General features: G+C 43.1%; 1 protein-coding gene across 1 annotated transcript in view; it reads left to right on the top strand.

Annotated features, from left to right (window-relative positions):
* Positions 1-13039, top strand: part of TMPRSS4 (transmembrane serine protease 4) — a 46351-nt gene extending 33312 nt beyond the window's left edge. The window contains exons 7-13 of the mRNA XM_069741291.1: positions 2739-2779; positions 2902-3064; positions 6367-6533; positions 9880-9978; positions 10127-10263; positions 10686-10841; positions 11804-13039. Coding sequence (XP_069597392.1) covers positions 2739-2779; positions 2902-3064; positions 6367-6533; positions 9880-9978; positions 10127-10263; positions 10686-10841; positions 11804-11815 — 775 coding nt within the window. The 3' untranslated portion in view covers positions 11816-13039. The remainder of the gene's footprint in view (positions 1-2738; positions 2780-2901; positions 3065-6366; positions 6534-9879; positions 9979-10126; positions 10264-10685; positions 10842-11803) is intronic.
* Positions 13040-13568: the final 529 nt, after the last annotated feature.

Genomic DNA, 13568 nt, shown 5'->3' with positions numbered 1-13568 from the left:
GGTTATTGGCCCCCCCATGGCTAAAAACACCTGCCCCCAGCCACCCCAGAAAAGGCACATCTGGAAGATGCGCCTATTCTGGCACTTGGCCACTCTCTTCCCATTCCCGTGTAGCGGTGGGATATGGGGTAATGAAGGGTTAATGCCACCTTGCTATTGTAAGGTGACATTAAGCCAAATTAATAATGGAGAGGCGTCAATTCTGACACCTATCCATTATTAATCCAATACTAGTAAAGGGTTAAAAAAAAAACACACACTATTAAAAATTAATTTAATGAAAAAATCACAAAGGTTGTTGTATTAATTTATTCTACTCTCAATCCACTCACTGAAGACCCTCGATCTGTAAATAAAAAAAAAATAATAAACCAACAATATCCTTACCTTCCGAGGATCTGTCACGTCCAACGATGTAAATCCATCTGAAGGGGTTAAAATATTTTGCAGCCACGAGCTTTACTAATGCAACGTTGCTCATGTCTGCAAAACCCCGGAGAATGTGGGTAAAGTAGGTCAATGACCTATATTTACCTGCATTTGCGGTGAGGCGCCCTCTGCTGGCTGTTCCTAGATCGTGGGAACTTTCCTAGAAAGCTCCCTGGCTCGAGTTCATATGAGGACAACCAGCAGAGGCCGCCTCTTATGATCTCGAGCCTGGGAGCTTTCTAGGAAAGTTCCCACGATCTAGGAACAGCCAGCAGAGGGCGCCTCACCGCAAATGCAGGTAAATATAGGTCATTGACCTACTGTACCTACATTCTCCGGGGTTTTGCAGACATGAGCAACGTTGCATTAGCAAAGCTCGTGGCTGCAAAATATTTTAACCCCTTCAGATGGATTTACATCGTTGGACGTGACAGATCCTCGGAAGGTATGTATATTGTTGGTTTATTATTTTTTTTTATTTACAGATCAAGGGTCTTCAGTGAGTGGATTGAGTAGAATAAATTAATACAACAACCTTTGTGATTTTTTTCATTAAATTACATTTTAATAATGTGTGTCTTTTTTTTTAACCCTTTACTAGTATTGGATTAATAATGGATAGGTGTCATAATTGACGCCTCTCCATTATTAATTTGGCTTAATGTCACCTTACAGTAGCAAGGTGGCATTAACCCTTCATTACCCCATATCCCACCGCTACACGGGAATGGGAAGAGAGTGGCCAAGTGCCAGAATAGGCGCATCTTCCAGATGTGCCTTTTCTGGGGTGGCTGGGGGCAGATGTTTTTAGCCGGGGGGGGGGGGGCCAATAACCGTGGACCCTCTCCAGGCTATTAATATCTGCCCTCAGTCACTGGCTTTACTACTCTGGCGGAGAAAATTGTGCGGGAGCCCACGCCAATTTTTTCCGCCATTTAACCCTTTAATTTACTAGCTAGAACGGCCAAATTTTGCATATACACACTACTAACATTAGTAGTGTGGAATATGCAAAACAAATGGGGATATGAGATGGCTTACTGTATGTAAACCATGTCTCATATCATGTCGGGTTTAGGAAGGAGAGAGCAAAAGCCGGTAATTGAATTACCGCCTTTCTGCTATATCGCGCTGGATGAAGTAATAATATATATACATATATGTGTCATAATGATTATATATATATATATATTTTATATATATATTTTATATATATTTTATATATATATATATATATATATTTTATATATTTTATACATATATATATATATATATGTGTGTACACATTTATTCTACCTATTCTACTGTAAGCTGTCAGTGTGATTTTACTGTACACCGCACTGAATTGCCGGCTTTTCTCTCTAACAGCGCTGCGTATTCCTCGCAAGTCACACTGCTGGTCCGTGTGTAATCCGTATTTTTGGGGCTTCCATAGACTTTCATTGACGTTTTATTTGCGCAATACGGTGACAAACGCAGCATGCTGTGCTTTTCTGCGACCGTAGAAAGCCGTATAATACTGATCAGGAAAATACAGCAGATAGGAGCAGGGGCATAGAGAATAATTGTGCCGTATTTTATGCGAGTTTTACGGACGTAGTTTCTGCGCTCTTACGTCCGTAAAACTCGCTAGTGTGAGGCCGGCCTCAATGTTCGAAACGGATGAGTTTGATAACATTTAAAATGGAAATAAAGGGGCATCGCGGATTATTATGGGGTCTCTCTGGTTTATGGGCCAAGTTTTTAAAATGGAAGGTAAAGTGCATCATCCAGACTAAAAATAAATGCACCATTTTTTTTCCCCCGTAGTGCTTCCCATTTTTTTTTGCTTTTTTTTTTTTAATAAAACTGAAGGAAATATAAAGTGTTAGAACTTTTTTTTTTTTCTTTTTATTGTTATTCCACGGTTGGTCCGCTAAAAACGGATGAAAAACTGCTGGCGACTTTTATCGGATCCGCTTGGGCTTAAACGGCTCATTCTGATCTGCAAAAACGGATGAGAATAGAACAGACGACGAGCTAAATGGACCCGGCACAAGGATCCACTAAAAAAAAAAAAAAAAAATTACAAGTGTGAATAGTTCTATTAAGGCTACATTCCCACAATGAGTTTTGGGTGATTTTTTTTTTTTTTTTTTTTTTATGCTGCGTAAAGATGCAAGTAGCCTATTTTACTTAATGGGTGCCGAAAATCTGCAACATCAAAAGCTCATTGTGGGAACATAGCCGAACAGTGGGAACATTGGATATGGTCGTATCTGCCTTTTACCTAGACGCTCTGCTCATTGGGGTGTCTTCTGATTTTTCAGGACCTGCTCGTCTGGCAGCGTTGTGTCGCTCAGCTGTATAAGTGAGTATTATCGCTGTCTATACCGGATCTCCGGACGAGTCCTCGGCTCACATGTGTGGGGTGCGTAGATTCTACGGAAGTCCTTTAAATCTCCTTTATTTCACTTTGTCCCTTTTTTTTAGCCTGTGGTGCTAATCATGATAAACAACGAATTATCGGAGGACAGGACTCCTCTATCGAGCATTCCCCCTGCCAGGTCAGCCTGCAGTACATGGGGCAGCACACGTGCGGAGGATGCATCCTTACCCCCCGCATTATCCTAAGTGCGGCACATTGCTTCCAAAAGTAAGTCATGGTCATAGGGAAGGTGCAAACGCCCGTATTTTTGGTCCAAGTGTGATCTGACAAAACATCGGATCGCTCTCGGACCAATGTTATTCTATGAGGCCGTGTCCTGTTTTTTATTTTTTTTTTTTTAACATCTAACAGTCAGTTCAAGGGAAGATAAATAATCACAGCCCAATTTTCATTATTCATATTTGGGTCGCACTCGGGCCATGATCCGCACTCAGGTGACCTCCAACTAAAGTCTCATTTTCATTGACTGAGACAAAGGAGAACATGTAGATTTTTCTTTTCCATCTTCTCTCCTCTGATCAGTGTGATTCGCATCATCGGAACCATTTTCTTGGATGAGAGAAAATACAGTCGTGTGACCCGATCCTTAAAGAGACCAATCAAATATGGTGTCTTATCGGCGATGCAACATATGGGGGGAAACAAAAATGTAGGTTAGTTAGCATTCCTCTGCGAGATGGCTATTGCACTAGTCACAGATTCGCACCACTAGGGGGTAGGTACAATTATATAAGTCCATGTCTGAGCCACACAAAGCTGGCACCTGCCTCTAACTTAATAATAATAATAATTTAATAATAATTTTATTTATATAGCGCCAACATATTCCGCAGCGCTTTACAAATTATAGAGGGGACTTGTACAGACAATAGACATTACAGCATAACAGAAATACAGTTCAAAACAGATACCGAGAGGAATGAGGGCCCTGCTCGCAAGCTACAAACTATGAGGAAAAGGGGAGACACGAGAGGTGGATGGTAACAATTGCTTTAGTTATTCGGACCGGCCATAGTGTAAGGCTCGGGTGTTCATGTAAAGCTGCATGAACCAGTTAACTGCCTAAGTATGTAGCAGTACAGACACAGAGGCTATTAACTGCATAAAGTGTATGAGAGCATGATGCGAGGAACCCAATTATGTGTTTTTTTTTGTTTTATGTGTTTTTTTTTTGTTTTTTTTTAATGACCACACAGGGATAGTTCGGTTAATGCGTTGAGGCGGTAGGCCAATCTGAACAAATGAGTTTTTAAGGCACGCTTAAAACTGTGGGGATTGGGGATTAATCGTATTAACCTAGGTAGTGCATTCCAAAGAATCGGCGCAGCACGTGTAAAGTCTTGGAGACAGGAATGGGAGGTTCTGATTATTGAGGATGCTAACCTGAGGTCATTAGCGGAGCGGAGGGCACGGGTAGGGTGGTAGACTAAGACCAGGGAGGAGATGTAGGGTGGTGCTGAGCCATGGAGTGCTTTGTGGATGAGGGTAGTAGTTTTGTACTGGATTCTGGAGTGGATGGGTAACCAGTGTAATGACTGGCACAGGGTAGAGGCATCTGTGTAACGGTTGGTGAGGAATATGATCCTGGCTGCAGCATTCAGGACAGATTGGAGCGGGGAGAGTTTGGTAAGAGGGAGGCCGATTAGTAGAGAGTTACAATAGTCCAGACGAGAATGAATAAGTGAAACAGTGAGGGTTTTTGCAGAGTCAAAAGTAAGAAAAGGGCGAATTCTAGAAATGTTTTTGAGATGCAGGTAAGAAGAGCGAGCCAGTGATCGGATGTGGGGGCTGAATGAAAGCTCGGAATCAAGGATGACCCCAAGGCAGCGGGCATGTTGCTTTGGAGTAATGGTGGAACCGCACACGGAGATGGCAATGTCAGGCAAAGGTAGGTTAGTAGAGGGAGAGAACACGAGTTCAGTTTTAGACAGGTTCAGTTTCAGATAGAGGGAGGACATGATGTTAGAGACAGCGGTAAGACAATCACTGGTGTTTTCTAAGAATGCAGGCGTGAGATCAGGAGAAGAAGTGTATAATTGGGTGTCGTCAGCATAGAGATGGTACTGGAAACCAAATCTACTGATTGTATACTGCCCCTATTGGACAAACAAAGAGTGTAGAGTGTAAAGAGCGGAAACCAGATTGAAGAGGTTCTAGAAGAGAATTATCTGAGAGATAGCGGGTAAGACGGGAGTGGACCAGGCGTTCGAGGAGTTTAGAGATGAAGGGAAGATTAAAGACAGGTCTATAATTAGCGGCACAGTTTTGGTCGAGGGATGGTTTTTTAAGTAATGGATGTATGATGGCATGCTTAAATGAGGAGGGAAAAATACCAGAAGTGAGAGAAAGGTTGAATATTTTTGTTAGGTGAGAGGTGACAGCCGGGGAAAGGGACTGGAGGAGATGTGACGGAATGGGGTCACTGGTGCAAATGGTCTGGCGAGAAGATGCAAGGAGCCTGATTACTTCTTCTTCTGTAACTGGTTCAAAGTCAGAGAGTGAACTAGGTGAAGTGGGGGAGGGAGGACAGTGCATGGTATGAAGAGATTGGGAAATGATTTCCTGTCGAATGTGATCAACTTTTTCTTTGAAGTAATTGGCCAGATCGTCAGCATGGAGATCCGTAGTTGGGGCCTGCACTCTTGGGTTGAGTAGGGACTGGAAAGTGTCAGAGACGTTCAGGGTTATTGGACAGCGAGGTGGTGAAATAGGTTTGTTTGGAGAGGTGAAGAGCAGAGTTGTATGTTTTTAGCATGAACTTATAATGGATTAAATCTTCTGGTAGATTAGATTTTCTCCAGACGTTCGGCGCACCTGGAACACCGCTGCAGGAAACGTGTTTGCAGCGTGTGCCACGGTTGTCGCCGTCTGTGCTGAGTTGTTCTATGTATAGGAGGTGCAGCTTCATCCAGGGCACTTTGCAGGGTTTCATTGTAATGCTTCAGAGCAGAATCGGGACATGAGATGGAGGAGATTGGGGTCAATGAGGACTGCAAGTTCTTCATAAGTTTCTGGCTGTTAATGGCCTGTATGTTTCTATGCATGTGAAAAGTGGGGGTGACCTGAGCGGGATGGCAGTTCTTGATATGAAAGAAGGTTGTGGTCAGAGAGCGGGAGAGGGGAGTTTGTGAAATCATCCACTGAGCAAAGCCGGGAGAAGACCAAGTCGAGGGAGTTTCCATCTTCATGTGTTGGAGAGATAGTATGCAGCGAGAGGCCGAAAGAGGAGGTTAGAGATAAAAGGTGAGAAGCAGATGGGGAGAGGGGAGAAGCAATGGGGATGTTTTTTTTTTTTTTTTTTTTAAAGTTCACTATTTAAAACAAGTAAAATCTAAAATGTATATATTTTTATAATACATATCCCCTCGCTCTTTCAGTACCTAAAATAGGAAACTATTGTCATCATAAACTACAATTTGTCCTGCATAAAACAAGCCCTGGTATGGCAGCGAGATATATTTCAGCATGGTGATGTTGCCTATAGATAATTCCGAATTCTCCACATCTAGGAGTGAGCAGCAGGTGGACCGATGGCGCGTTCAGGCTGGACTCTCCACTCTTAACTACCTCTTTGCATCACAAGTGGAAAAGATCTTCATTCACACCTTGTACAACCTGGACCTAAGGCCGTATGACATCGCCATCCTTAAACTGAAGAGCGATCTGACCTTCTCGGGTAACTGTTTTGTTATTACTGTCCATTCTGCACCATTTTCAGATGTAAGAAGATTCCGAAATTAGACTAAATCCAGTTGGAACATGTGGTGTATGAAACGCGTGCCAGCTTTTGTGACTGATCACTTCTGACTCAACTCAGCCGAGACCCCCGCACATCAAAACATCTCACCTGTTGAATATTTTTAGACTTTAGAGAGGAGGTGTTATACAGATTACACCTGTGCTGGGACAGCAGCGACTCGAGCGAGCGAGGATTACTGCTGTTTAACCACTTAGCTGACACTGCCAGTCTCTGATCGCAGCATTTAAGCAGTTTTAACAACAACTCTGGGTAAATGAGTTATGTTGGCATTTGGGTGCCTACCAGTTATGAGCGAGCGTGCTGGGATAAGATGTTATCTGACCATGCTTGGGTGCTAACTGAGTGTCTTCGGCGTGCTTGAAAAATGTCAGTCCCTGCGGCTGCATGTCTCATGGTTGTTCGACAGCCGCAACACATGCAAAGATTGCCTGTCGAACAACCATGAGACATGCAGCCATGGGGACTTGAACATATTTTTCGAGCACGCCGAAGACACTGGGCTAGCACCAGAGCATGGTCAGATAACACCATGGTCATCACTACTGGCTACTATGAGCCCAATATATTGGTGCTCGCATGAAGCTCAACCTTGGGCTTATGTGGAGATTTATTAAACTTAATTTATACAGATTTTTTTTAAGGTATTTTGTTATATAGCATAAGCCAGCAAGTCCCTTGGGGGGCTAAAAAAAAAATTAAGGGGGGAAAAAAAGTTAAAATGAGACTATTTGGTCCATAAATAAAAGTTAACCAATACAGTAAAACAAAAACTTAAACTTGCCACTTGCTTTGCTCCCCACAAAAGTGTGCAATATAGTTATCAAAACTAAGTGCCATTAAAAACCACAGCTCTTCACACAAAAAATAAGCCCTAACACAGCTGCACTGAGGAGAGAAAAAGTTGTCGTCAGAAATGGCAACACAAAAAAATAAACTTTTGTAAAGGAAGTTTGTTTTTTAAACTGTAAATGTTTGGTATCTCCGTGATTGTACTGACCTTGGAAAATCATGTTGCTGGATCATTTTGCTTTTAACTCATTCTGCAAAAAAGAAGGGAAAAAAGCAAAAAAAAAACAAAAAAAACCAAGCCTTCGAACAGTGATGTTGGTGCAGAAATAAATGGGTCTTAGGATTGTGGGTGGAATAAAGAATAGCACGAAAAGTAAAAGGGGTTGGGATTGTCTGAGCATAGTTTTAGATTGACTGGTCAATGGATGCAGAGGTAGAATGAAACGGGACCTGTGCCATCCGTGCCGCGGCCATTCGTCACAGACCTCATAACTTGAAGCTATTGTCATCAGATTAGACAGGATTGGGTTAGAGGCTTCTATTAATGGACTCGTCTGCATGTAACTGTGCAGCGTTCCCGACGAGCAAGCAGGATATTTTTGGATCCGTCTTCTCCCCTTCCACACTCCATGTACAATGCTTTATGACTATGCAGTTTATTATTTTTTTTAAGCCTACTTTCGTATATGCACTATTTCCTTATTCCAGAACGAAAAAAAAAACAAATCACCAATGAAGGAATCTGCACATAGACACAAAGGTCCATCCTGAGCAAACTCGTCAATAACTAAAATGAACAGTTCAAACACTAGCCGGCACTCGCATCTTAAAAGAATTTATTAGTTGACTAGATGGTGGCCCGATTCTAACGCATCGGGTATTCTAGAGTATGTATGTATGTAGCAGCCACATAGTATATAGCACAGGCCACGTACCAAACAGTATATAACACAGCCCACTCAGTATATAACACAGGCCACATAGTATATAACACAGCCCACGTAATATATAGCACAGGCCGCGCAGTATATAACACAGCCCACGTAATATATAGCACAGGCCGTGCAGTATATAGCACAGGCCGCGCAGTATATAACACAGGCCGCGCAGTATATAGCAGTGTGGGCACCATATCCCTGTTTAAAAAAATAAAATAAAATAAATAAAAAATAGTTCTATACTCACCCTCCGGCGTCCAGCAAAGCTGTATCGATGCGCGGCTGCCACCAGCTTCCGTTCCCAGCGATGCATTGCGAAATTACCCAGATGACTTAGCGGTCTTGCGAGACCGCTAAGTCTTCTGGGTAATTTCGCAATGCATCTCTGGGAACAGAAGCTGGCGGCAGCCGTGCGTGCCTCGGCGGACGACGGAAGGTGAGAATAGCAGGTTTTTGGTTTTTTTTTTTAAATTATTTTTAACATTAGATCTTTTTACTATTGATGCTGCCTATGCAGCATCGATAGTAAAAAGTTGGTCACACAGGGTTAATAGCAGCTTTAACGGAGTGAATTACCCGTGGCATAACGCGGTCCGTTAACGCTGTCATTAACCCTATATGAGCGCTGACTGGAGGGGAGTATAGAGCGGGCGCCGGGCACTGACTGGACGGGAGTGGGGAGGGACTAATTCTTGGCCAGACTGCGCCCGTCGCTGATTGGTTGCTGCAGCCAGGACAGGCAGCTGGCGAGACCAATCGGCGACGTGGAATTTCCTGGACAGACGGAAGTACCCCTTAGACAATTATATAGTAGATTCATTATAAAAGGCACGAAAAAATTGTAGAACAGCACAAAAATTAAAAAGTCAGCTGCGCTCCCAGGCAACATGTTTCAGACCTTCGTGGGTCAAGGACTAACGACCGTGTAGGTTTGTTTTCAGGAAGCACAGCTGATATTTTTCTAACTTTTTTATTTTTTATTTTTTGCGCTGTTGTGTTCTACCATTTTGTATTTATTTTTTTTTGGTGCCTTTTATACTACTGGATCAAAAAAGCAATTCTCTTAAGAAGATGTGAGTGCCGACTATCATTTGGACCGTTGCTATTACTGAAGTATTTTGCCGCGCACCCCTAGATGGGGGAGCAGATTGCTCCTTTTTCAAATAACTAAAATGGCAGGATCTTTGAGCCTAGACGGAAAACCTGTGCATAAAATATGATAATGCAAAATTCTGCAAATAGAGGTCTTCTCTATGATGGGCTCCTACTGGATAAGAATGTAGGGCGTTGTGTATTATTCCTAGACATTTGGTAGAAATGTTATGTGCAGTACCATTCGATAGTCCATGCTCCACTTAGCTGTCCTTTTCAGCTGGATGCTAAATGCAGTATATAGCCTTCAAACCACCAAAGTTGTTAAATGAGAACTCCCAGAATTCGCTGACCATGGATGGAGACCTGCTCTTCTAGTTTGTGTCCATCCTTATTTTCACTGACAAAACTTCTTTTGTTTTTTTCCATCTTTCACATCCTAGATTCCATACAGGCGATCTGTCTTCCAGGGTTTGATATCATCTTGCCGGATAACGCACCATTGTCGGTGACAGGCTGGGGTCACACTGTGGAAGGAGGAGGTACAGTACGTTCATGTTTGAAGTCATTTCTGTCAAATTTTACCTTGTTTTTCTAGATCTGTCCTTCCCCTAGTTTGACTTTAATCCAATCAATTTTTTTCATTTTTTTTTTTTTTTGCTCATTTCTCTAAATGTTGCCCCTTTACAGGAACCTTGGCATCCACCCTTCAGAGAGTCTCTATCAATTTAATATCCAGAGGTGTTTGCAACCAGGAGTATTACGGTCAAGTGCAGGATACCATGCTGTGCGCCGGCCGACTCTCGGGTGGGCTCGACACTTGTCAGGTACCTTTTTAATTTGCTTTCAGCACAGTTTTTAGGCAAATTGGTTCCCTTTTGGAAGGAAAGATAATTCTGGTAGTGTCATCGTTTTGCTTCCAGGTTGCTTCCTCCAATGTCCGACCCTTTACGAGGCTTTCAACGGGATTGTAATAAGCAAATCTACTGCCGGCTGTTTTGGGATGTTGCTCCTCAGAAATTATTTAACACGGCTTTGGCTCCACAGGGACGAGGGGAAAAGTACCCCAAAACAGCCGAGAAGCCAATGAGACCCCATACCCTACTGCTCTCCAAAGCTGGTCACTATCACTAATAGCATTTGAGAGAATAGACCGCCAAGTCACTGGTGTATTAAACTGTAAAATCTTTCATATTTTATAATATACAGTTTATGTATCAGAAGGATGAAAATAAACTTTCTTTTCTAGGGCGACAGTGGAGGACCTTTGGTGTATTTGGGTGAAAATTTGCGCTGGGAACAAGTTGGTATTGTCAGTTGGGGAGACGGCTGCGGGCGACCGGGCAAAGTTGGAGTGTATACATATGTCCCGCCATTTCTGTCATGGATGTATGGAATAATGAAGGTAACGGCTTCTGCTGACAGCTCTGCATCCTGACAAATATTCTTCTTGTAGGGAAATTACATTTGGTGGGGAAGCAAAAGGAGTGGTGAGAGGAGCAAGGGGGCAATTTAGAAGCAGAGAAGGGGAGATAGACAGAGAGGCAAGATGAGGGGCCATGGGTTAAGAGGAAGAGTGAGAGAAGCAAAGGGGGAAGAGGGATGAGGAGGAGTGAGAGGGAACAAGGGGTGAGGGATGGAAAGAGGGGACAAGGGATGAGAGGAGGGGAAGAGATGAGGGGTGGAAAAAGGGGCCAAGGGGTGTGAGGAGGGGAAGAGGTGAGGGGTGGAAAAAGGGGCCAAAGGGTGTGAGGAGGGGAAGAGGTGAGGGGTGGAAAAAGGGGCCAAAGGGTGTGAGGAGGGGAAGAGGTGAGGGGTGGAAAGAGGGGACAAGAGGGGGAGTGAGAGGAGCAAAAGGGTGTAAGGAGGGGGAAGAGGTGGGGGGACAAGTGAAGGGGTAGGAAGAGGGGGCAAAAGGAGGAGTGAGGGGCAACGGGCTGAAAGGAGGGGGAAGAGGTGGGGCAAAGGGGATGAGGAAGAGTGAGCGGCAAGGGAGGAGAGGGCCGGAGGCGGGGTGTGAAGAGACGAGGGGCAAGAGGCAGAGCGAGAAGGACAAAAGGGCGAGAGGAGGGGCAAGAGGGGTGGGAAGGTGAGAAGAGGAGTGAGGGGCAAAGGGGTGGAAGGAGGGGGAAGAGGTAGGGGTAAGAGGATGGGTGGGAAGAGATGGCAAGAGGAGTGGAAAGGGGGGATGAGGTAGAATGATGGGCAAGAGGAAAGGGGCAAGAAGAGGAGTGAGAGACAAGGAGCAAGAGCAGGATGGGGGAAGAGGAGGGGTAGAAAGGAGGGGCAAAGGGGAAGAAGAGGGGTGAGGGAGCCAGACAAACATGAATGATTGATCCATATTCATGTTTCTATTTTTCTTTTCAGGCAGAATTGTAGCCCCTGCAGAGGACCTGCCCCTGTCCTATTTATTACATTTTCGTCTTCCACCTCCTTCTGACCTAGTGAAGATTATTGGTCGAGCACGAGATATGACTACTGTGTTAGTCTCTCTAAGAAGATGATGATGGCTCGCTCCTCCGCCTTGACGGTCCAGAGCTGCTGATTCTTCAGTTCTCTCCAATTACAAGGAATAAGATGACTATAAAACCCTGAACTGCGTCGTCGTCGTCATCCTCCTCGGTCTCCGGGCTGTTTTGCAGACCTCCATTAAGATTATACAGGGATTTCTCAGCCCTCACTCGTCGCACTGGGCATTGCTGAGATGGTTGCACCGTTACCAATAGTCACTCTTAGTATAGCTGCTGATATTTATCCTGTATGACGCTTAATGAGTCACTACCGTCTTCATTTATTTTTTTAATAAATAAAAGGAAAATTAGAAACTTTGTAAAATCTTATCAGAGAAATCCATATTTTTCTCCTCCTGGATTGATCATTCATTCTCAATATATTGGTAATATGAGTCTTCACATGTGTGAATACAGATTTTCCCATTACTGAGATAAATGACAGTTTGTGCTCATAAAGTTCTATGGAGAATATGAGAACTTGCAGCAGAATGTCTGTGCTTCCTCCTTCTCCATGGAATTTTATGAGCACCAACTGTGATCTCCCATCTCTGTAACGGGGGAATGTCAGTCTTCACTAAATACAGAATTTATAGCTTCTACCTGTGAATTGAGAGTGAAAGATCAGTCCAGGAGGAGAAAGAAGCAGATATCTCTGATAAGATATATTACAAAGTTGCTTATTTTTATGTTTTTACTATTGATTTATGAAAGAAAAATTAAAGCGATGGTTACACTTGGAGAAGTGGTTGTTTATCCTTTAGATTAACCCTATAACTTGATATATTAATGCACGTTACCCCACAATGGGGTCACTGGAGGTTTATAGCTCATAGCTGTAGTGTAGCACCCCACAAAGTGCTCTCATTTTATTACATTGGAAATGGGCGGTATTTTGCAGGTGTTTTTATTACTGGAGACTAAGGGTAAATCGCAGTCTACACTGTGGCTATTCCTTGTTCAGACGTCTCCTGATTTTTGTACATAATGTATTTAGGAACTAAGTGAGATATAACTTTTAGTGCCAATTAAATGCTGTTATTACTGTAACTTTTATGTATTTGTATAATAAAAAGTATAACTCCTAAACCAATTACTTCTCATATTTGCTCTTGACTTTTTTTTTTTTTTTTGTCATCGAAGTTCCTTATTTAAAGTGGATCTGTGTGAGATTAGAGACAACCTCTCATTTGTCCGAAAGCTATGGCTGATACTGGAGCTATAGACATGAAAAAATAAATACATTTGCAATTCTCACACTGGCCACTAGGTGTAATTTTGGACTTCAACTTTAAGCTTACAATTAGATGGTAGCTGCAATAGTCTATGAATAGGAGTAACATTGGAGAATGCTCTAACCTGGGCAGAGGAGATTGTGAACTGTGTCACCGCCTATTGTAAATGGTAAATCCTGTGTTATCTACTGTATATAGAGGTGTTATCAGTCATTGTACAGGAGGAGGAGGTGAGCTGTGACATCTCCTATTGTGAATGGTGGATCCTGTGTTATCTACTGTATATAGAGGTGTTATCAGTCATTGTACAGGAGGAGGAGGTGAGCTGTGACATCGCCTATTGTAAATGGTAAATCCTGTGTTATCTACTGTATATAGAGGTGTTAT

Source organism: Ranitomeya imitator, chromosome 10, assembly GCF_032444005.1.
Source record: "Ranitomeya imitator isolate aRanImi1 chromosome 10, aRanImi1.pri, whole genome shotgun sequence".
NCBI classification, from domain to species: Eukaryota; Metazoa; Chordata; class Amphibia; order Anura; family Dendrobatidae; genus Ranitomeya; species Ranitomeya imitator.
This window is presented reverse-complemented; position numbering and strand designations above follow the sequence as displayed.